The sequence below is a fragment of the Dipodomys spectabilis genome, unplaced genomic scaffold (assembly GCF_019054845.1).
Source record: "Dipodomys spectabilis isolate Male_0828 unplaced genomic scaffold, ASM1905484v1 ptg000273l, whole genome shotgun sequence".
In the NCBI taxonomy this organism is placed as follows: Eukaryota; Metazoa; Chordata; class Mammalia; order Rodentia; family Heteromyidae; genus Dipodomys; species Dipodomys spectabilis.
This window is the reverse complement of record NW_024870950.1, coordinates 8,610,893-8,635,355: the sequence shown is the minus strand read 5'-3', so window position 1 is coordinate 8,635,355 and position 24,463 is coordinate 8,610,893. Positions and strand designations below refer to the sequence as shown.

Below are 24,463 nucleotides of genomic sequence, written 5' to 3'. Positions count from 1 at the left end.
TGGCTTTTTCATCAAGACCGGTGTTCTACCACTTTAATTAGAGCTCCACATACTGCTCTTTACTGGTTAATTAGAGGAAATAAGAGTCTCTTGGTTTTGTCTGTCTAGGCTGGCTTCAGGTTTCAATCTCCTGAGTAGCTAGGATTACTGGTATGAGCCACCAGTTCCCAGCTTAACTTCCCTTTCTGGATTTGATTTTCTGTCCATCTGTGTAGTCTGGAAATATTTGGTAGTTTTTGCTCCCAAAATACTTTTTGTTGATAGAATGGAAAGATTTCTATATTTTTAACTGATTTCAATTTGGAACTGTTTCATTTTCCAGTTTATATTTTCCATCTAGTATACATTTGGGGGGCATAGTATTTAGTTTCTTATTTCTAAGTCTTCTGTACCCTAAACTTAAATATACAGAAGAGTTAAAAGAGTGGTATAGTATATTCATTTTCTCTGACTCTGTATTTGCCAGTTATCATTTGCCTGACTTTGAACTTTCTTTTTTTTTTTTTTGGTTGGTCGTGGGGCTTGAACTCGGCCTGGGCGCTGTCCCTCAGCTCTTCAGCTCAAGGCGAGCGTTCTACAATTGAGTTACAGTGCCACTTCAGGTTTTCTAGTGGTTTATTGGAGATAGAAGTCTCATGGTCTTTCCTGTCTGGGCTGGCTTTGAACTGTGATCCTCAGATCTCAGCCTCTTGAGTAGCTAGGATTACAGGCACGAGCCACCGGCGCCCGGCTCTGACTTTGAACTTTCAATCATCCTGCCTCCACCTCCCTGGTGCTGGGATTATAGGCCTATACCACTATGATGGTATGTAGATTCTTTCATTGTTGAACCATTGGGTTCACTGGGAAATCAGTTGCAGGCATAATATTTCAAATCTATGCATATGCATTTCATTTCAATATAATGATCCATTAACTGCTTCTTTTTTTTTTTTTTGACGGTTGTGGAACTTGAACTCAGGGCCTGGATGCTGTCCCTGAGCTTTTTTTGCTCAAGGCTCAAGGTTAATGCTCATACACTTTGAGTCACAGGCCCACTTCCGGTTTTTTGGTGTTTAATTAGAGATAAGAGTCTCATGGACTTTCTTCCCGAGTCTGGCTTTGAATGTGATCCTGAAATCTCAGCTTCTGGAGTAGCTAGGATTACAGACATGAGCTACCAGCAGCACCTGGCTTTCTTATCTTTTACATATTTACTATGACTACTTTTCCTATTCTGTTCCTTGCTTTGATTCTGTTATGTTGTGTTTTCAGATGGTGACATGCCGTGCCGTGCCAATATCCTGGTCACAGAGCTGTTTGACACAGAACTGATTGGGGAGGGAGCACTTCCATCCTATGAACATGCACACAGATATCTGGTGCAGGTGAGCTATTGCACACATTGCTTATTGCTATACCATGGTCAGCACAGACATTAGTACCTACCTCTCTGTATACTCTGGGATACCCCTCAATCCTGGGAGGAATCTGGCTCAGGTGGCCAGGTGTGCTGATGTAGATAAGCTGTGTGCTTGTCATTTCTAGTGGTAATGGCTATAAGTACTTTCCTTCCCTACTGGGTCTCCTGGGCCTGATATATAGAGGATGCAGAATGAGTGAGTAAGTGAATAAATGAATGAGTGAAAGAAGGAGCTCAAGCCGTAACCAAACAGGGAAGAGTGGTCAGCAGTGCTTGTTAAAACTAGTAGGTCAGGGTGGCAGCTCTCCATTGGTCATTGCAGTGAGGAGATTCTGGTTCTTATATATGAGCAAGAGCTGAGCTAAATGGACACTAAACCTGGGACCAGAATTGCTACTTGGCAGTAAGACCTGGACTGTCTTCCAAGATGGTATGGAAATTGGAATGATGACAGAGCATGATGACAATTCAGGCTTTTTTTTTTTTTTGGGGGTCCGGTCATGGGACCTGAACTGTAGGCCTGGGCGCTGTCCCTCAGCTCTTCAGCTCAAGGCTAGCGCTTTACCACTTGAGCCACAGCGCCACTTCCGGCTTTTTCTTTTTTGCTTATGTGGTGCTGAGGAATCAAACCCAGGGCCTCAGGCATGCAAGGCAAGCACTCTACCACTGAGCCACCTTCCCAGCCCAGGCTTTTTGTTTTTGTGGACCAGCACAAAAAAAACTAGGGCTTGAACTCAGGGCCTGTATGCTGTCCCTTAGCTTCTTTGTTCAAGGCTCGCATTCTACCACTTGAGTCACAGCACCATTTCTGTCTTTTTTCTGGTAACTGGAGGTAAAAGTCTCATGTGAAACTCAGGTCTCAGTCTTGCTGAGCAGCTGAGGCAGGAGAATTGGACTGCATAGCAAGAGTATTGCCACAAAAAAGGTGTAAAAATTGGTTGTGGTAGTGCATGCCTATAGCACTCAGGAGGCAGAAGCAAGGAGATTGTAAGTCTTAAGTTTTGTTTTCTTTTTGTTTTTTTTTTGGGGGGGGGGTCCGGTTGTGGGGCCTGAACTCTGGGCCTGGGCGCTGTCCCTCAGCTCTTCAGCTCAAGGCTAGCACTCTACCACTTGAGCCACAGCGCCACTTCCGGCTTTTTTCTTTTTCCTTATGTGGTGCTGAGGAATCGAACCCCAAGGCCTCAGGCATGCAAGGCAAGTGCTCTACCACCGAGCCACCTTCCCAGCCCCTTAAGTTTTTTTTTTAATGACCTGGGCACTGTTCCTGAGCTTCTTTTGCTCAAGGCAAGTGTTCTACCACTTGAGCCACAGTGCCACTTCTGGCTTTTTCTGCTTATGTGGTGCTGAGGAATCGGACCCAGGGCCTCATGTGTGCAAGGCAAGCACTCACTCTACCACTGAGCCACCTTCCTAGCCCCCCACCCCACCCCCTTTAAAAAAAAAAATTGGCTTCTTTTTTTCCTTTCCCCAAGGGCATTTGACTAAAAGCAGTCACTATCCTGATAGTGGAAAAGATGTTACTAACTTTTCCTTGCCAAATGAGTAATAGATCTTTTGGCCAATAGAAATTCCTATGGGTTGGATGTCTGATTTGTTGTTGTTTTTAATACAAACTTAGGAGAATTGTGAAGCAGTGCCTCACAGAGCAACTGTCTATGCCCAGCTGGTGGAGTCCAGAAGAATGTGGTCATGGAACAAGCTGTTTCCTGTCCATGTTCAGACCAGCCTTGGGGAGCAGGTCATCGTTCCCCCCTCAGAACTAGAGAGGTGTCCTGGTGCACCTTCTGTCTACGACATTCAACTGAACCAAGTATCACCCTCTGACTTCACTGTCCTCAGTCATGTGCTGCCTATGTTCAGGTACCAAGGATCCTCCCTAGGTGCTGGTGCTTTGAGACTTTTGGTGGTTTCGGAATTGGGAAATTCTATTTATTTGGGAAGAAAACCTAAGTTCTTTGCAATTAAGTGTCATAGAGAGCTCTCCTTCCATAGAAGTTTAACAGTAGAATGTGTGATATCAAATTATATGTAGTTCCTGAATATTCTTTCACAGTGTGGACTTTAGCAAGCAAGTCAGTAGCTCAGCAGCCTGCCACAGCAAACAGTTTGAACCTCTGGCATCTGGCCGAGCTCAGGTGGTTCTCTCCTGGTGGGACATTGAAATGGACCCTGAGGGGAAGATCAAGTGCACCATGGCTCCCTTTTGGGCACAGTCAGACCCAGAGGGGCTCCAGGTAAGAGATAGTAGTAGTTGAGCATGTTTTCTTAGAAAGAATCTTTTGTTATTGGGAAAAATAGCCTGTAGAACTTTTGATCACAAAATTGTAGGCAGTACTATCGATCAAAGGCAAAGAAGAATTCCTTTGAAAATGAAACAGAAATGGGGCTGGGGATATAGAGTGCTTGTCTAGCACTCTTCAGGCCCTGGATTCTGTCCCTAGCACCAACAGACACACACACACACACACTCACACTCACTAATAAGGAGGTGCAGAGTCCCCAGAACTATACAAAATAAATAAGTAGATAGATATTAAGAAACACAGCCTATCTGTAGGAAGACATACCTCTTGGTGAGTTCATGGACAGCACCACTAGTCAAAATGAGCAGCAAGCTGGGTGACTCACGCCTGTAATCCTAGCTACTCAGAAGGCTGAGATCTCAGGATTGTGGTTCAGAGCCAGCCCAAACAGGAAAGTCTGTGAGACTTTTTTTTTTTTGTCAGAAATAGGGCTTGAACTTTGGGCTTGGGCACTGTCCCTGAGCTCTTCAGCTCAAAGTGAGTGCTCTGCCATTTGAGCCTCAATGTCACTTCCGGTTTTCTGGTGGTTCGTTGGAGATAATAGTCTCACAGACTTTCCTGCCTAGGCTGGCTTTGAACAGTGATCCTCAGATCTCAGCCTCCTGAGTAGCTAGGATTACAGGCATGAGCCACTGGCACCCAGCCTGTAAGACTTTTTTTTTTTTTTTTTGTCGGTGGTGGGGCTTGAACTCTGGGCCTGGGCGCTGTCCCTCAGCTCTTCAGCTCAAGGCGAGCGCTCTACCACTTGAGCTACAGCGCCACTTCTGGTTTCCTGGTGGTTTTATTGGAGATAGGAGTCTCACGGTCTCTCCTGCCCGGGCTGGCTTTGAACCGGGATCCTCAGATCTCAGCCTCCTGAGTAGCTAGGATTACAGGCGTGAGCCACCAGCGCCCGGCTGTGATTCTTTTTTTTTTTTTTTTTGGTCCAGTTGTGGGGCTTGAACTCTGGGCCTGGGCGCTGTCCCTCAGCTCTTCAGCTCAAGGCTTGCGTGCTACCACTTGAGCCATAGCACCACTTCTGGCTTTTTTTTTCTGTTTATGTGGTGCTGAGGAATCGAACCCAGGGCCTCATGCATGCAAGGCAAGCGCTCTACCACTGAGCCACCTTCCCAGCCCTGTGAGACTCTTATCTCCAAATAACCACCAGAAAACTGGAAGTGGCCCTGTGGCTCAAGGGTAGAGCACTTGCCTTGACTGAAGAGCTCGGGGACAGCAGCACTCAGGCCCAGTGTTCAAGCCCCATGACTGACAAAAAACAATAAATAAAAATAAATAAAATGAACAACAGCTGGGTGCTGGTGGCTCAGTCTGTAATCCTAGCTGTTTAGGAGGCTGAGATCTGAGGATTGCAGTTCGAAGCTAGTGTGGGCAGGAAGTTCCCCTGGGACTCTTATCTCCAATTAACCACCAGAAAACTAGAAGTGCTGCAGTGACTCAAAATAACAGAGTAATCGCCTTGAGCAAAAAAGCTCAGAGACAGTACCCGGGCCCTGAGTTCAAGCCCCACAACCAACAAAAATTAAAATAAGCAGCAAAAAATTCTTAGTGTATTAGTTATACCTCTTTCCGTCATCCTGGCACAGCCACGAAGACCACTAGCCCTCCACTGGGATAATACTAGGGACTCTGAGCAATTTGGAATAGAGAGCTTTAGCCTCACTTTCTGTGCCCTCAAAACTCATCTCAGGCTAGGAAGTTGGCTCAGTGGTAGAGTGCTTGCCTTGCATGCATGAAGCCCTGGTTTCGATTCCTGAGCACCACATAAACAGAAAAAGCTAGAAGTGGCACTGTGGCTTAAGTGGTAGAGCACTAGCCTTGAGCTGAAGAGCTGAGGAACAGTGCCCAGTCCCAGAGTTCAGGTCCCACAACCTACAAAAACAACAACAACAGAAAAACTCACCTTCTCTAGCTTAGTGGAAAGTAAAAATCATGAATTACAGAAAAGGAAATACAGATTATTCTTTCTTGTGTCCTTATATACAGGATAAGAATAAAAAAGAAAAAGGTGTATTCACAGAACTATGTACATTACAGAATTTATGCTAGCAAAAACTGGATGTAAGTTAAGCTTAGATGTAAGTTAAGTTCTTATGCAGAATACTCACAGATATTTAAAATGGTAAGACTGTGATATAGATGAAATATTTAAAGGATTAAGCATCGACAAAAACTCATATTTGGAAAGCAACCCAATATGGAGAGAGACCTATTAGTTATTTATTATTTTAGTCTTCTTTAAGACAGAGTTCAGCTGGGTACCATGTCTTTGCATACTAGCGTGGCTTTGGTCCCTGGATTAGAATTGCTGCTGTTGGTACAGCTTGGTAACTCTTATCTCTCTGCTCCCCATTTCAGTGGCGGGACCACTGGATGCAATGTGTGTATTTCTTGCCACAAGAGGAGCCTGTTGTACAGGGTGCAGCCCTCTGCTTGGTTGCCCACCATGATGACTACTGTGTATGGTATAGCCTTCAGAGGACCAGGTATGCCGTGCTTTGCAGTGGAGGATTGAGGCTTCTTAGAAACTGCATATTGGTGTAAATTTCCCATGTACAGACTCAGAGATGAAGGCGGAGTGATACGTACCTGAATAGAATAAAATAAGAATAAAGGGTATATACTTTTGTGTATACTCAATAAGAGGCTTTCATGGGTTGCTATGTCTTGTTTGGATGACAGCAAAGTCTGGATGCTATGCCTGCTTGGGAGCTGGTATTCACTAGAGACTTGTACATGTCCTCACTTACTGGCATCTTATGGTTCATGCTTAATCACTTATGTCTGCTTTTTCCTTTCTTGACCTAGCCCTGAAGAAAATGGGAAGGTCCACCAAATGCGTCCCGTGTGTGACTGCCAGGCTCATCTGCTGTGGAATCGGCCTCGGTTTGGAGAGATTAATGATCAGGACAGAACTGATCAGTATGCTCAGGCTTTGAGGACCGTAAGTATCCCATCCCAAAGACCCCAGTACTCTGCTTGTGATTTGCTAATTTTTTTTTTTTCCAGTACTGGGACTTGAACTTGTCCTGGGCACTGTCCCTGAGCTTCTTTTTTGCTCAAGGCTAACACTCTACCACTTGAGTCACAGTGCCACTTCCAGCTTTTTCTGTTTATGTGGTACTGAGGAATGGAACCCAGGGCTTCATGCATGCTAGGCAAATACTCTGCTGCTAAACCACCTTCCCAGCCCCTCTATAAATTTTAAAATGTAAATCCAGCTAGAAAACCTTTGCTTCCTGCTGCCTGTAGCAAGGGGATCCACCTGGGGAGCTTATGTGGCCTTTGCAAGAGGTCTTGGGCACCCATTGGATATGGGTGTAGAAACAGTGTGCCTGGGTGTGAATGCATACATTTTTCAGGGAGAGGAAGGATCCATGCTGTCCCAAGTTCCTATCTGAGGAGTCTGTGGTCCATAAAGTCCCCCTGCCTTTGAGGAGTCAATGAAAACATGGACAAAGAGGAAAAATGTTCTCATAGATTGGGAGGTAGATTTCTTCACGTGGGGCATTTGCGCAGCCTTCTGGTTGAATTGGGAGTTTCCTGACAGTGAGCACGGAGGGAAGAGATGAGTAGGTCAGGACTGCTTATTGCTTGAATCTAGGAGACAGACATGACAGCATGGGAGCCAAAAGGATCCATCCATGTGATGAGGAGGATGGGTTGAGGTCTGAGGCTAAGCAAACCTGTGTTGAGCCTGTTCTTTTCTTTCAGGTGCTGACCCCAGACAGCATCTGCCTCTGTGTCAGTGATGGAAGTCTACTCTCCATGCTGGCCCATCACCTTGGAGCAGAGCAGGTACTAGACACATGCCTTTTAATCAGCATCCTAAAGATAGTTTTTCTGTCTCTGTCTCTTTTGTCTGCTTGTTTCCTCCTCCCCCCATTTCATATTTCGTGTGTGTGTGTGTGTGTGTGTGTGTGTGTGTGTGTGTGTGTGCGCGCGCGCGTGCGCGCGCTCCAGTCCTGGGGCTTTTTTTTTTTGTGGCCGTGGGGCTTGGACTCTGGGCTTGGTCACTTTCCTGCTCTCTTCAGGTCAAGGTGAGCACTCTACCCCTTGAGCCACAGTGCTACTTCCAGTTTTCTAGTGATTTATTGGAGATAAGAGTCTCACAGACTTTCTTGCCTGGGCTGGCTTTGAACAGTGATCCTCAGATCTCAGCCTCCTGAGTAGCTAGGATTACAGGCGTGAGCCTCCAGTGGTCGGCAAGGGACTTTTTTTTTTTTTAAGTGTGTATGTGCATGCTTGCCAGTCTTGGGCTTGAACCTCAGGGCTTGGGCACTGTCCTTCAGTTTTTTTGATCAAGGCTGATGTTCTAATACTTGAGCTACTGCTCTACTTCTGGGTTTTTTTTTTTTTGTTATTTTTTTTGCGTTAATTGTAGATAAGAGCTTGGCTGGCTTCAAACTTCTATCCTAAGATCTCAATCTTCAGCATAGCTAGGATTATAGGCATGAAGCCTGGGCTCTAGTTGTTTTTTTTTTTTTTTTTTGATTGGTCAATGAAGTTTGACCTCAGGGCCTAGGCACTGTCCATGAACTTTTCAGCTCAAGGTTAGGGCTCTACTACTTTGACCCACTTGCAACTTCTGTTTTTCTTGTGGTTAATTGGAGAAAGAAGTTTCATGGACTTTTTTTCCTAGCCTGGCTTTGAACCATGATTCTTAGATTTCAGCCTCCTGAGTAGCTATGATTACAAGTGTGAGCTACCAGCATCCAACTTGGGCTCTAGTTTTTGTTTTTGTTTTTTGTTTGAACTCAGAATCCTGTGCTTTTTTGATGCCTTGCTTGGCTAATGTTTTACCACTTGAACCATGCCATCAGTCCATACTTTTGCTGATTAGTTTGGAGATAGAGTCTTGCAAATTTTTCTACTTAGAATGTCTTTGAATGGTAATCCTCTAAGTCTCAGCCTTCTGAGTAGCTAGCATTATAGAAGTGAGCCACTGGTGCCTGACTTTCCTTTATTATTATTAATTTATTTTTGCCCGTCCTGGGGCTTGAACTCAGGGCCTGGGCACTGTCCCTGAGCCTCTTTGTGCTGAAGGCTAACACTCTACATTTCACCCACAGGCCACTTCTGGCTTTTTCTGTTTATGTGGTGCTGAGGAATCGAACCCAGGGCTTCATGCATGATAGGCAAGCACTCTACCACTAAGCCACATTCCCAGCTGACTTCTGTTGTTGTTGTTGTTTTTTTTTTAATATTTTCATTTAAGTACAATTAATCTTCATTGATTTCATCCCTTTTTTCTTGAGTTTTTTCCATATGTTAAGTGCATCTCTGATAACTCATACCATGGTGTTCTCTTTAGGTATTTACAATTGAGAGTTCAGCAGCTTCACATAAACTAATGAAAAGGGTAAGTGATAAATGTTACTGAATTAATAAGGGAATCTGTTACATCTTCCTTCCTGAGTCTGGGAGGGTAGTTTTGCAGCATATTGGAACCAAGGAACTGGCAGAAGTAGCCACTATATTGAAAATCCTTCCTGTGATTCTGGCTCTTGCTTGAAGTACTGACATAGAAGCCCTTTGAACTGGAAGATGTTTATACTCTGCTTTGGTTTTCATAACTCTTCAGCTTAGACTTTCCTTCCTTCATGTAAAATCTCTTCAGCTGTAGCTCTATTCTTGGGACTAAATTTTTGTCCAGGGAGTCACTGCAAGCCCAACTGGAGGAGGCACTTCTCTGCTTGGCAGTGTTGGTTTGATTTCCTCACTGGAGGGTGATCTACTTCTACCACAACTGTAAGAAGTGCCAAGAGTCTTTTTTCATGACCTCATTCTTGGTCTATAGGAGCTGCTGGGGAGGAATTTCCGCACAACAATTAATTTGGTGCTCTTGAGCCATTTGGCCAGACAATTCAAAAGCAGAGAATGCAACTTTGAGAAGTGTTTGGTTTTCCTCTCATTTCCCTTCCTTTCTCTTATCCCTTTCTTTCCTTTTCCTTCCCCTCCTCTCCCTTCCCTTTTCTTTGTATCAACCTCATGACTTCCAGCACATTAGGCAGGAGCCCTGCCACTGACCTATACCCTCAGCCCAAGTTTCCCCTACCCTCCTGGACTAAAATGCTTCATTATAAATGCAGTAATCATATTACTTTCTTTCTAAGATCTTCAAGACTAACCACTTGGAAGATAAAATTAGTATCATTGAGAAACGGCCTGAGTTGCTAACTTCTTCAGACCTGGAGGGTAAAAAGGTAAGGAGTAGGGGCTTTTGGTCATTCTGGGGCCACATGAGCAGGGGGCAGCCCAGTGCTGAGGTAGCCCCAACTCCCCACTGTCCTTTAGACCTCTTGGTGTGTGATGTCCCTCAGCTAACTTACCAGCTGAAACCTTGCCACCGTGAGGATGCGTGAGGTGTTTGCAGAGAGAGGCCCATCAAGCACAAAACTGTTCCTCTGAACTCAGGCTCATCTATCCCCACTTTTTCCTTCATAGCACGCTGCTTCACTTCTTCCTGTTCACATCATGTCCTACCACAGCTGCTCTTGCAGCCCCCAGAGCTACTCCTACCAGAGACCTTGGGGTTACTAAGCATTTATGTCGGGCTACTTGTCCCAGGTTTTCTTTGTTCTTTCCTTTCTGGTGCTTCGTTTTCAGTCTCTTTCATGTTTGTCTCCTTCCACTCCGTTCTACCATCTTGTCCTTCCTCTATGCATAGTATCACAGCTATAATCCAGTTTTAGAATATTTCTACCAAACTCCTGGGAACCTATTTTTATAGCCAGCTAATGCAGTGTACCCATCCCCTGAAACCAGGCAGCTGCCTTTCTGGCTTCTGCCTCCATACAATTGCCATTTCTGAGCATTACAAAAGTAAAATGCTGTAATTTTTTTTTTTGGGGGGGGGTCCGGTCATGGGGCCTGAACTCTGGGCCTGGGCGCTGTCCCTCAGCTCTTCAGCTCAAGACTAGTGCTCTGCCACTTGAGCCAAAGAGCTGCTTCCAGCTTTTTACTTTTTGCTTATGTGGTGCTGAGGAATCGAACCCAGGGCCTCAGGCATGCAAGGCAAGCGTTCTACCACTGAGCCACCTTCCCAGCCCCATACTGTAATATTTAGTCTTGGGTATGAGATTTCTGTTACTGAGCATGTCTTTATGGCTCATCTATTATTGTAGGATGTGTCAGTATTTTGTTCCTTTTTAATGCTAAATAATATTCCATAATATCAATTTGCCAAGTTTGATATATCTGTCTACTGTTCCCATTTTTGGGCTAGTTTGAATATTTTTGCTATGAATACTGGCATATAAATCTTTGTGGACTGTTTTCAGTTCTTTTAGGAAGATTCCTAGGCATGGAATTGCTGGGCTATGGTAATTATGTTTAAGAAACTGCTAAAGTGTCATTCTGGGTGGCCACATCAAACATCCCCCATCAGTATGTATGAGGGCTCGTTTCTCGATGTCCTTACCAACACTTGCTACATTTTCTCTTCTTCAATATAGCCATTGCAGTGGGTGTGCAGGGATCTCATTCCAGTTTTAATTTGTATTTACCTGATGATTAATGATGTTGATGTGCTTATTAGGTCTTGTGTTATGAAATGCCTATTCAAGTCTCTTGCCCATTTATCATGATGCTTTTTAAAGTAAAGAGCTCTATAATATAATCCATATACAACTTTCTCATTTGAAGTATTCAATTCATTAGATTTTAGTATATACATAGGGTATAACTATAACCAGATCATTTCTAGAACATTTTCTTCCTAGAACACTTTACTAAGGTCTCTATTACCATTAATGGTTGCTCTATTTGTCTCTAATCTTTCTAGCCCTAAAGCCATCACTAGTCTACTTGAATTTACCTATTTTGAACAAAGCATACGAAGGGGAATATATATATATATATATATATATATATATATATATGTATATGTATGTATACACACACACACACACATGCATATATATGTTTATGTAGATATTGACCTTTGTGTTTGACTTCTTTCACTTTGTGTACTACTTTCAAGGATCATCCATATTGTAACACAAATCAGTACTTCATTCCTTATTGTACTAGGAATTGAATTCAGTGTCTTGAGTTTACTAGGCAGTCACTATACCACTTGAGCCACAATCCTTGTTCTTATGTTTTTAGGTTTTGGGTTTTTTTTAGATGCAGTGGGAGCTTGTGCTAATGTTGAACTGGCGTGTGTGTGTGTGTGTGTGTGTGTGTGTGTGTGTGTGTGTGTGTGTGTGTGTGTGTGTGTGTGTGTGCATGCCTGTGCATGCATGCTGCTATGGGGTTGAACTTGGAACCTAGGCACCATCCTTTGGCTTTTTCATTCAAGGCTGGCACTTTACAACTTGAGCCACAACTCTCCTTTCAGATTTTTAGTGGTTAATTGGAGATAAGAGTCTCACAGACTTTCCTGCCCGATTTGAATTTGAATGGTGATTTTCAGATCTCAACCTCCTGAGTATGTAGGATTACAGGCATGAGAGAGCCGTTAGTGTCTGGCCCAAGTAGCTGGGATTATAAAGAGAGTATGCCATTATGCCTGACCTACTTCTTCTCTTTATTGCTGGACTATAGTTTATTGTGTGGATATTCTGTATTTTATTTATTCATATATTAATTTGTGAACTTTTGTATTATCTCCACCTTATGGTTCTTATGAGTAGTGGCATTTGGAACATTCAGATACAAGTTTAGATATCTTCTTAGATCTCTAGATGTCTTCTTAGATATCCTAATTTCATGAGGGTTTAGAAGATAATTAAATTTGTAAGCCATTTCTATTGGCTAGATACTAGATCCCTATTGAGTAGAAATAGTGAGAGGAGGTATTTGTACAGGGGTGAGCATGAGGGAAGTACTCAAGACTGACTTTGCTCTTCTGGTGTTTCTACTTCTCCATTCCCAGCTCTGGGGAGTCTTGTCAGAGTCTCTTTGGCTTTCTCTCCTCCCTTTGTGCAGCTATATCCTCCCACCCCTGGATTGAATGTTACAGAAGCTTTCTCCTATGTAGCAGGTGGTCCCCAGCTCCACCCTTAGAACTTTCCCTGCATACGTTCTAGTCCTCAGAAGGATCTTTTACAATATAGTACTTACTTTAAACCCTGGCAAACTCCTTCCTCCAGAGTGAGTTGAGCCCCCTTAGCCTGTCATCAGTTGCCTTTGAGTGATCGGCTCTTGCTTGCATCTCTGACCTCCCCCTCACCATTTATGTCCTCTGTACCCTCTCCTGACAAGCTCCAGGAAGATCTTGCTTCTGCTTATACCTTTTATTTATTTATTTATTCTTTACCTCATCACTCTGGCTTTTCATTCATCATCATGCATCTGTTTTTTCAGCAAATGATTACTAAACATCTGCCCTACCTGGCATTGTTCTGGGTGTTGGGTGCCAGCAATATCATTCTGCTACTATGTTTCCTATAGTGTGCTTAAACCTAGTAACAGGGACAGTGCATTCAATCTTAATAAATGGGTGATGCAGCTTTAAATGGAGCTGGGAAAGATACCATCCTAGAAGCTTTCCTGGGGTACATCATGATCTCTGGGGCTCTACATGCCTCTTCCTTGCTCCTGTCACATGAAGATAGTTTCTACTCATCTTTTGTTCTTCACTCCTGAGAGCAGTACTCTGTCTTTCTCTTGTTTATATCTTCAGGGGCTGGTACAGACCTGGCATGCATTGTTGACTGATTGACTGACTGAATGGCCTGTTCCTTCCATGTTCTTGTGAAACTGCTGATCTGCCCTTCACTTGTCAGTTGAGCACTTCAGACTCCTGAGTCCTGCTTCCTGCTCTGGTCACCAGGTCTCCCTCCTCTTGGGTGAACCCTTCTTCACCACCAGCCTTCTGCCATGGCACAACTTGTACTTCTGGTATGTCCGCACTGCTGTGGACCAGCACCTGGAGCCTGATGCTGTGGTGATGCCTCAGGCTGCCTCACTGTACGCCATGATTGTGGAGTTTAAGGTAGGCCACCCAGAGGGCTTTGCAAAAACTAGCAACAACCAAGCAAGAGGAGGGTGGGAGATGTGTGTTTTTACATACACCTTGGGTGCAGGTGGAACAACGTGGGCTCTTTTTCTATATCAGTGCACTGTGGAGCTGAATAGAGGCAGCTTATGTCTTTCAAAAGAAGTAATTTGACATATGAAATAGAAATAGCCATGTGTTGTCATTTTACAATTGTAGCTTATCAGAATAATTAAAAAATATAAATTAGGCGTTTCAGAAGACACACGCTGAGAGCTTGCTCTGCTCTCCTTAAGAGCTGAGGCTCTGGCTGCTAAAGTGCTCAGAGATGGGGGCCAACTTCTTCATTCAGGAAGCAACTTAAAAGCTTCCTTTTAATTTTCTCATCAAAGCAGAACCACAGTCACAAAGTCTTTTGAGAAAAGGCTTTTTTTTTTTTTAAAGGCTATTGAAATGCTTTTAAACCTAAAATGTAGAATGGGTTGCACTTGATAATTTCTTTATAAAAATGGCTCTATAATCCTAGCACTTGGGAGACTGAAGCAGGAAGATTATGAGTTTGAGGTTTAGCATGGCTTACATAGTGAATTTAGGCCAGTCTGGACCCTAGGCCAGCCTGAAAGCAAGTGACTCTATCACTTGTTTTCTGGGCATTTTTTCAGTATTATTTATCTGGTCAAGTTTCTATAGTAATTCTACTTCTCATAGCCAGAGAAGGACTGTAGAGAAGGACACTCGCCTCAGGCATATGCATATGTTCCAGGAGAGAGAAAAAAAGAAGTGGGGTTGGCCAGAGCATGCTTCTTGGTCCATTCCTCTCCATGTCTCAATCTCTGTTTGCAGACACTAGCTTTGGAGTGGTGTCTGGAAATGGTCTGGACAGCAAGCACAAAATTGTTCCTCTAAAATCTCCGGTTGATTGTCTCCTTAGAGGCGAGGATATTTTGACATTCCAATTTGTTATAGAAACACTGGCTTTGTGATTTCTTTTTTTTTTCTTTTTTTTTGGGGGGGGGTCTGGTTGGGGGGACCTGAACTCTGGGCCTGGGTGCTGTCCCTCAGCTCTTCAGCTCAAGGCTAGCGCTCTACCACTTGAGCCACAGCGCCACTTCTGGCTTTTTTCTTTTTGCTTATGTGGTGCTGAGAAATCGAACCCAGGGCCTCATGCATGCAAAGCAAACGCTCTACTACTGAGCCACCTTCCCAGCCCCTGGCTTTGTGATTTCTGCATCTTTTCAGTTCTGGGAATCTTAAGTTTCAGTTGTACAGAAATAGCAAGATACACTCCCTGGTTCCTGCTGGCCTCCTCATTTTTTTGTTGTTCTTGTTGCCTCACTTCCTTGTGGCTCTGATGGTTATAGAGTTCTTCCTTCTCCACAGGACCTGTGGCGGATCCGGAGCCCCTGTGGTGATTGTGAAGGCTTTGATGTACACATCATGGATGACATGATTAAGGTCGGCAGGTCCATGGTTCTGAGCATTGTCTTACCTACCCTTTCTACATGACTACAGGCAGGCCTCCCTGGTGTTGCTGTTTTTCTCTGTCTAGCATGAATGTTAACCTGGATACAATGTGGTACCAGATGTCTGTTTTCAGGCCCATTCTTGACCCCATGCTGGAATCTCTGAATCAGAATTCAGCCAGGGCTGGGTGCTGGTGGCTCATAGCTACTTCTGAGATCTAAGGATCACAGTTTGAAGCCAGCCCAGGCAGAAAAGTCCCTGAGACTATATCTCCAAGTAACAAAAGTGCCAGACTGATGACTCAAGTGATAGAGTGCCAGCTGAGTAAAAAAGCTGAACAAGAACACAAGGCCCGAGTTTAAGCCCTAATACTAGCCCTAAAAAGAAAAACAGAAGAATTCAGCTAAAACTTGAGTGTCACCACACCATTAGAACTGCCTCTGCCAGTGCTAGCAGCTTGTTTTCTATTAGAACAACCTTTCTACAAGATAATGTGGTCACCTTCTATGGCAATCATTTTCATTCTGAGCACTCTGTCCAATAGGAGAGTGCTGGGGAAGGATGTATAAGGAGGGCCTTACAGGGTTATTTATGTAACATGTTGACAATTCCATGGGTGTCAAACAGAAGTCGGTGACCACCCAGAGCTGCATATCCCAGAACTCGGGGCAGTCATGACAGCAACAGTGATGTGAAAATTGAGATGGAGAGAGTCATGGTAGGTCCTCATAAGTAGGACAGGGCAGGAGGGTGTGGGGTCATTTTTGTGATGAAGAAAATCTACAGAGAGAGGAAGAAGAGAAGAGAGGAAAGAGAAGAGAAGAGAAAAAAAGAGAAGAGAAGAGAGAAATCATGAACACTACAGTGCTAACTGCATTTAAGAAGTGGCAATTTGGGCTGGGAAGGTGGCTCAGTGGTAGAGCGCTTGCCTTGCACGCATGAGGCCCTGGGTTCGATTCCTCAGCACCACATAAGCAAAAAGAAAAAAGCCAGAAGTGGCGCTGTGGCTCAAGTGGTAAAGCACTAGCCTTGGGCTGAAGAGCTGAGGGACAGCGCCCAGGCCCAGAGTTCAGGCCCTACTACCGGACCCAAAAAAAAAAAAAAAAAGAAGTGGCAATTATGGGCTAGGAAGGTGGCTTAGTGGTAGAGTGCGTGCCTTGCATGCACGAGGCCTGGGTTTGATTCCTCAGCACCACATAAGCAGAAAAAGCCAGAAGTGGGCGCTGTGGCTCAAGTGGTAGAGCGCTAGCCTTGAGCTGAGGAGCTGAGGGACAGCACGCAGGCCCAGAGTTTAAGCTCCATGACTGACAAAAAAAAAACCAAAGCAAATTAACAATTTAACAATTAACTCCCACCCCTTGCTTTTCTTTCAGTTCATGTTTTTTTCTGTGTGAACCTAAATTGTGAGTAAACCTTTAAAAAAAAAAATTTGAACTCAGGGCTTCACACACTTGCTAGGCAGGCACTTTACACTTGAGCTATGACTAACCCTTTTGGTTTTGGTTATTTTTGAGATAAGATGTTTTTTGCTTGGGCCGTTCTGGACCACAGTCTTCCTATTTGTACTTCCTGCTATTGCTGGGGAGACAAGCATGCACTGTTACATACTTTTTCCATTGAGTTTGGGTCTTATGAGATTTTCTGCCCGGGCTGGCCTGAAACCACGATCTTCCTGACCTTAATGTCTTGTGTAGCTGGGATAACAGATATGTGCTATGGTGCCCACCTATAGTTTTAATATGCCTCGTGTATATTTTTTTTTTTTTTTTTTTGGGTCCAGTCTTGGGGCCTGAACTCTGGGCCTGGGCGCTGTCCCTCAGCTCTTCAGCTCAAGACTAGCGCTCTGCCACTTGAGCCACAGCGCCACTTCTGGCTTTTTTGCTTACGTGGTGCTGAGGAATCGAACCCAGGGCCTCAGGCATGCAAGATAAGCACTCTACCACTGAGCCACCTTCCCAGCCCTCGTGTATATTTTCTTCTTCTTCTTTTTTTTTTTTTTTTTGTCCGTCATGGGGCTTGAACTCTGGACTTGGACACTGTCCCTCAGCTCTTCAGCTCAAGGTGAGTGCTCTACCACTTGAGCTACAGCGCCACTTCCGGTTTTCTAGTGGTTTTATTGGAGATAAGAGTCTCATAGTCTTTCCTGCCCGGGCTGGCTTTGAACCGAAATCCTCAGATCTCAGCCTCCTTAGTAGGATTACAGCTGTGAGCCACCGGCGCCCGGCGCTTTGTTTTTTTTTTTTGGTCATGAGGCCTGAACTCTGGACCTGGGCACTGTCCCTCAGCTTTTCAGCTCAAGGCTAGTGCTCTACCACTTGAGCCACAGCGCCACTTCCAGCTTTTTCTGCTTATGTGTGCTGAGGAATCGAATCCAGGGCCTCATGCATGCAAGGAAAGCACTCTACCACTGAGCCACCTTTCCAGCCCCTTGTGTATATTTTCTGTTTGCGTCTCATTTTTCCCTGGTAGGCCACTGAGTATCCATGTCTCTAGAAATGTCCTATGTGCTGAGGTTCTGCTCTGAGTACCTCTTCTTAAGCTCCTTCTTAGGCACCTTTTTTTGTTGTTGGTGGTGGTTGCGGCTTGAACTCAGGACCTGAATGCTGTCCCTGAGATCTTTTGCTCAAGGTTAGCACTCTACCAGTTTGAGTCACAGCACCACTTATGGTTTTTCTGGTGGTTAATTGGAGATAAGAGACTCAGGGACTTTCTGCATGGGCTGGCTTTGAACCCTGATCCTCAGATCAGCCTCCTGAGTAGCTAGCATTACAAGCATGAGCCACCAGCACCTGCCTTCCTGGGCATCTTTTATCTCTTGCTCCTATCATTGCAAATCTGGTGCCAGCCTCATTATCAATGTCTGTTCTCTTCTGAGCACAGACCAGATAGTTAAGATCAGTAAATATTTCTGACAGCTGAGTGTTGTCAGGCCACTTGATATTCATGCTGCCCCAGTTGTACCTGTCCCATAGCTACCTCTAGATCAGCTCCTACTACTGCTCCCAGACCAGGCGTCCTCCCTGCCAGTCCTGGTTTTACTTTTAGTTGGTTGTCAGGTTTCCAGGACCTGCCAATCCAGGTTTGTGCTCTCACTGCTACCAAACAAATCAGGTCTCTCTAGTCCGTAGTCTCCTGTCCAAGGAAACACGTAGCTCCTAAATCTGGCCATGTGTCCACTACAGAAAAGTCCTCCTTACCTTACAGTCACCCTGAGCTACCCCAGCCGCCTCTACCTGCTTTGCTTTTGTCCATCTCTTAGCCCTTCTGTTTATTCCTATTTGACCTTAGGACCTATAAGACCCTGCCTACAGTCACTTCCTCCAGGTAGCTTCTCTATCCTGCTTCTGCCTACCACAGCCCCACTTTCAACTAATGTGTCTCTGTTCTTCCCCACGCTGAGCTTTGCTTATTTACATGGCTGTCTTTCCCTAGCCTTTAAGAAGGGATGTATGACTGTAATGTCAGTATCAGCAGGTGGGGGTGTGTGTCCAGTTCCTGCATGATTTCACCTACATAGATGTCTGGTCCTCAGAACCATTATCTCCCCCATTTAAAAAGCAAGGCTTAGGCCACTGAGGAGGAGTGGTAGAAGGAGAAGCTGTTTCACAGAATGATCACATGACCTTCCCTTCCCTGGGTGACTTGGGCCACAGGGTGAATTTCCCCTGGCTGGCTCCAGTGCATCTTTACAGACTTTCAAATCCCCTTCTCTTCTCAGCGGGCCCTGGATTTCCGGGAGAGCAAGGAAGCGGAACCCCACCCACTGTGGGAGTACCCCTGTCGCAGCCTCTCTGTGCCCGAGCGGATCCTGACCTTCAATTTTCAGCAGCCTGTCCCCCAGCAGTCTGTGCGTGCTGAGGGCTGCTTGGAGCTGAGGAAGTGAGTGAATGGACGCTCTGGAGGTGGGGGGCTGGGGTGAAGAACTGGGAGGAGGTACCAGCCATGCAGGACACTTCCTCTGCTCCGCTCGGTGACCTCATGTCCACATCTTTTCTATCCTTGCTTTGTGGCATATCCCACAGCTTCAGGGCATGTGTAAGGAAAGGGCCCCCCCATCTGAGACCTCTTTACTGGATTATCACTGCAGAGAAATGTGAGCTCAGTTATTTACCCATTGGCCCATTTTTTCCCTCATCTCTTGGGATTAAAGTAGGTTAGGATTGGTGAAGGCTGTTTGCCTCAAGGCATGGGAGACACTCTCCCAATGCTAGTTCTCTTTACAGAGGAGCATGGGCTCCTCCTATCCTAGTGGAGACCATGAGCCTCGGGCTCTGGATTGGGAGCAGATGTTACTGCCGCCTGGGCTGTTTTCTAGCATCTCTTCAGTGCCAGGGCTCTATTCTGCCCTCCTGGACCTCAGCCTGTGGGAACTGACCCTGCATTTTCACAGGTCTGCCCCAGGGTTTACTCCGAGGGCCTAGCCAGGCTGCAAGGAATGACTGCACTTCTGATGAGCTGTGGCTGCTCTTCCTCAGTCTTATCTATGTGGACTTGGTTAGCTGGGATGTAGAGTGTTAGGAGTGTTCAACTGGAGGAGGGCAGTAATGAAGACCAGAAAGTTTTAGGAAAGCAGAGGGAAGGCCAACTGGGACTGCCCATCTCTATGTGCCTGTCTTTGATCCAACTCTTCCTCCCAGGCCTGGGAAGAGCCATGGGGCCGTTCTGTGGATGGAATACCACCTGACACCGGACAGCACAGTCAGCACTGGCCTCCTGGAGCCTGTGGAAGACAAGGTAGTACACTGGGACTATTTTGTGCTGATTCCAAAGCAGGTACAGCCTGCCTGTGCTCTGTGTATTCCTGTCCTGTGTCCTTCAGGCCACAAGTTGACTTTTGTGACCTAGGGTCACTTGGCCCAACACTGGACAGGAAGTGACACAGATGCCAGGAACTCTTACCAGTCTTCTTGATGCTTGTCCTACAGGGGGACTGTTGCTGGAACCCCCATTGCAAGCAGGCCGTGTACTTCCTTAGCACCACCCTGGATCCTAGAGTGCCGCTGGATGGCCCTCAGACAGTCAGCTATGCAGTGGAGTTTCACCCTCACACTGGAGATGTCACCATGGAGTTCAGGCTCACTCACACTCTGGTCTGACACCCCCAATCCTCGTTGAGAAATAAAGGCTATGGGCTCTGAATGGGTTGTGGCTAACTAGGGAGACAAGCCAAGGCAGTTTTCTCCTTCCAGGGACCTGCTTGGCCTCTGCACAGAAGAATCCTCTTCTGTCTTTGCGTTTTTGCACTGCTGGCTTCTACTTCTAGGTGTGACAGACAGTGTGACTGATTTGGAGCTCTGGAGGGACCAGGGTGACCCCTGTGCTTGTGGTTCTGAGGGTTTGGAAGACTCTAGGCAGTGATACCCACTACTGTACCATTAAGGGAACAGAGGCATAGTCCCAGCTGGGGTGGGGATGGGCTGCTTGCTTAGCTGGGCAGTGCAGCTATCATTGCACCTATGCCTGGCATGGCTCTCTCTTTTTTTTTTTTTTTTTGGTACCTGTCCTGGGGCTTGAACTCAGGGGCCTGGGACTGTCTCTGAGCTTTTATGTTCAAGGCTCGTCTCTACCATTTGAGCCATGGCTCCACTTCTGGCTTTTTGGTGGTTAATTGAAGATAAGAGTCTCTTGGATTTTGTTGCCTTGGCTGGCTTTGAACTGTGATCCTCAGATCTCAGCCTCCTGAGTAGCTAGGATTATGGGTGGCCTGTCTACTTTCTAGGAAATTCTAGAAATCTGGCATTTGAAAATCCTAGTGACACAAGGGCTGAAAGGACTAGGTTTTGGCCCTTCCTCTGCTAGTACCTTCACTACGCCATTCATCGCACCTGAACATCTGGTCTTAATGCACATCATTAGGTGGCCTGCCATGCTCCAAGAGCTGTGCACAGGCCAGGTTAGAGGTCATCCGAAAGCAATTTTTTGTGTGTGTGCTGGTCCTGGGGCTTGAACTTAGGGCCTGGGTGCTATCCTTGAGCTTTATTTGCTCAAGGCTAGGACTGTACCACTTGAACCACAACACCACTTCTAGTTTTCCGGTCATTAATTGGAGATAAGAGTCTCACAGATTTTCCTGCCTGGGCTGGCTTTAAACCACAACATTCAGATCTCAGCCATCTAAGGACCTAGGATTACAGGCATGAACCACTGGTGCCCTGCATCCCAGAGCAGTTCTTGGGGTAGAGCCCTGGGAAACCAGCCATTAGGAAGGGATCCAGAGGGCATAGCCCTTTCCTGTGTGCCCCCTCAGAAGTCTTGCCAATATAGTGCTGGCCTTGCTTTTTTTTTTTTTTTTTTGTGGTCGTGGGGCTTGAACTCCAGGCCTGAGTGCTGTCCCTCAGCTCTTCAGCTCAAGGAGAGCGCTCTACCACTTGAGCTACAGCGCCACTTCCAATGTGCTGGCCTTGCTTTAGCAAGGACAGCTTGAAATTGGTGATTTGGCCACAGCCTTATTTCTCCCACGTACTCAGATGTGCTTTTACTACTGACCTTCCAGGTCTCAAGATAGGGGAGATACCCAGTAAACACCCAGATGGAAATGGGCACAAGTGGCTTAATTCTGTAATCCTAGCCACTTGGGAAGCTGAGATTGGAAGGCTTGAAGTTGGAGGCCCACTTAAGGCATAAAGTTTATGAGACTCCTTCTCAACCAATAGCTGAGCATAGTGTTGTACACCGTCACTCTAGCTATGAGGGAGGCTGCATTTGGGATGCTTACAGTTCCAGTCCAGCCAAGTCAGAAAAGTTTATGAGGTAGAAGAAGCTGGACATCGTGACACATCTATCATCCCATCAGCAGCATTAGAAAAAAATAGGATTGAAGTCCATCCATGTGCCTGGGCAGGAAATTAGGCCTTATCTCAGAAATAAGCAGCACAAACAAGGGCTGGAACAGTAAGAAACTTTCCTAGTAAGTGTGAGGCCCCGAGGTTAAGCCACTGGAGGAGGGGCTAGATGGCCTGTGGTTTTGTATTTTGGGGCAGCCTTTGTTATTTGCCCCTACAGTCACGTACTACCTCTTGAAGCTGTCCAGCCTCTGGGTCTAGATTCAGCAGGGCCCTCCCCAGCTTGTCGCTCAAATAAGTAGAGAATGTCAGCCTTGAGCCTCACAGTTTTATTTTCTCCTCATTCTCCATCCTTCCTTTCAGCACCATAAAGGAAAAATCCACCTCTCTTCAAAATTTTTTTATCAGGTATGAAGATTATTTTCAGGTGGGATGAGTCGTCTGGATATATATTTGATGGTTTTTTACCAAAACCTTAGGTGTCTTACCATATAAAACCCCTAATGTCCCATGAAGATACAATACAGAAGAAAATACAGAAATTAAAAAAGTGTTTTTTTTTCTTTTTTTTTTAAAACAGTATTTCTAAATCTCAGCAAGTTAATACAATATTAAAAAGCCTCAAGATTAATATCCATACTTAAAACTCAAGGTGGCTTTGGACAAATGAACAATTCCTTCCTAAGCTGACCCCACCTGCCTGAGGCTTCCCTTGTGGGCCTAGGGCAGGCCAAAGCCTGGGTTTGGGATCTGGGTGGCCCCTGTAACTGTCCCCTCCCAGGTTTAGATGCCATAGAATCTGAGATCCTGGCAATGTCTTTTTTTTCCCTCCTCTTCCTTAAAAAATTGAAAAGCCTGGCTATATGCCCTGGGAATTCACAGGCAAACCATGGTAAAATATGTGGTGGGCTGAAGGAGGTGGGGGCGCTGGGAGGCAGGACATCCCTCCTCTATTCCAGGACCTGACTGGCAGAGGCCACCTTGTGATGACAGGAAATGACTGAGGCACAGGGCAGTATGACTTGTCTAAGGCTGCCTTGGGAGCTTGGAGGGAAAGGATCATATTGCCTTGACTCTACATGGAGCTCTTCCCTGCAGGGCCCCTGGCCTTGGCCTTGGCTACTCTCCCTGTGTGTACAGCAGCATAGGTCTAGGGGTTGGGCCTGCCCACTTGAACCCTAGGTATGAACAGAACCCTGGCTGTTTTCACAAGTGGAGGACCTTCTACCCCATGAAGCATTGTCAGGACCCTGGAAGGCCAGGCCCTTGTGGAAGAGGAGAACAAGAAAGAGCCCAGCAGGGCTGCCTTTGCTGTGAGCAGTCCCTTCTTGGCTCTGGACACTGGCATGAGCAGGTTTCAGACATCCAGACTAGGGATGTACATCCTAGTGCCAAGCTGCAGGCTCTGCAGGGTTTTTACCCCAGCAGAGGGCCTTGCAGCTGGTTGGTTGCAGACCCTCTCTTAATCCCTCTTTCTGCTAAGTGGGTGACAAGGCACAGCTTCAGTGCACCAGCACCAAAAGGTCTGGACAGCAGCGTCCTGGTGCTCCTTCCAGCATTGACAGGCATGGTGGATGCAAGGGCAGGTCACTTTGAGACCAGTAGGGTTGTCAAAAACAGTCTTTCAAGTTGGAGCCTGGCACCTTGAAACAGACCTTCCCCTTGTGGCTGGGGAGCATGCTCACCTCAGAAGGCAGGTGGGCAGAGGCAGTGCTGCCTGGTGCCTTTGCCCCAGGCTTGGGGCAGATGGAGGACCTTGGGCTGCTGGCCAGTCTGCCATGTTGAGCCTAGGGCTGACCCTGGCCACAGTAGCAGAGTGGCTTCTATAGGCCTGGATGCCACATAGTACCGCCCCTTGCTGTGGACAAGCAGTAGCTATCAGCTAGGAAATCCCCAGCCTGCACGTTGGTGAGGGACAGTTCAGTATTCACCCCTTGGCTTTCTGTTCCTTCCTCCAAAGTCACCTCCTAGAACATGGCATTGGCTGGGGTAGCTGTTGAGGAGGGAAGGCCCTTAAGGCTAGAACTGCAGCCCTACCTGGGGATAGACAGGCAGATCCTGAGCTCAGCCAACACTTGGATGGGGAAAGTCTCTAGGAAAAGATTGGTCCTGAACCAGAGGTGTCCGTAGGGGAATAAGGGGCTTGGTAGAAAGACAGGACATGTTGGCTTGGATATAAGAAGCTACAAATCTGTCATTTTCAAAGTAAGGATGCCCTTCCCCTTTATGCTGTGAGTTTTCTATAGAAAAATCATGCTCTAGGGCTTCCCATTATGACTCCACAGCAGGGGTCAGTCTCCCAAATTGCTGCTGGGGCAGGTGGAGCCAGCCAGACCCTGGTGTGGGGGCCGGGGAAGGGATCCTGACTTGGAAAAAGCAAAGTTCTACCTAATAACTTGCAGACCCTTTAAAGTGAAGGGTAATTTTTTTTTTTTAAACCTTTTTCTGTTTTCTTTTTAAAATGTAATCGCCCTTGAATGCAAGACCCTGGGAAGAGCCCTGGGCTGGCTGGTAATGGCAGCCCTCACATCCCCAGTGTGCAGTCCTGGCTGGAGGTGGAGAGCTGGTA

At 46.0% G+C, this 24,463-nt stretch overlaps 1 protein-coding gene across 2 annotated transcripts in view; it reads left to right on the top strand.

Moving 5' to 3' along the window:
* Window positions 1-20,251, top strand: part of Prmt7 (protein arginine methyltransferase 7) — a 36,383-nt gene extending 16,132 nt beyond the window's left edge. For both annotated transcript variants that reach the window (XM_042700899.1, XM_042700900.1), the window contains exons 6-18: window positions 1,255-1,367; window positions 3,021-3,262; window positions 3,456-3,636; window positions 6,061-6,188; window positions 6,511-6,646; window positions 7,417-7,500; window positions 9,017-9,064; window positions 9,819-9,908; window positions 13,484-13,645; window positions 15,029-15,103; window positions 18,831-18,991; window positions 19,750-19,846; window positions 20,038-20,251. In XM_042700899.1, the coding sequence (XP_042556833.1) occupies window positions 1,255-1,367; window positions 3,021-3,262; window positions 3,456-3,636; window positions 6,061-6,188; window positions 6,511-6,646; window positions 7,417-7,500; window positions 9,017-9,064; window positions 9,819-9,908; window positions 13,484-13,645; window positions 15,029-15,103; window positions 18,831-18,991; window positions 19,750-19,846; window positions 20,038-20,208 (1,688 nt within the window). In that variant the 3' untranslated portion in view covers window positions 20,209-20,251. The remainder of the gene's footprint in view (window positions 1-1,254; window positions 1,368-3,020; window positions 3,263-3,455; window positions 3,637-6,060; window positions 6,189-6,510; window positions 6,647-7,416; window positions 7,501-9,016; window positions 9,065-9,818; window positions 9,909-13,483; window positions 13,646-15,028; window positions 15,104-18,830; window positions 18,992-19,749; window positions 19,847-20,037) is intronic.
* Window positions 20,252-24,463: the final 4,212 nt, after the last annotated feature.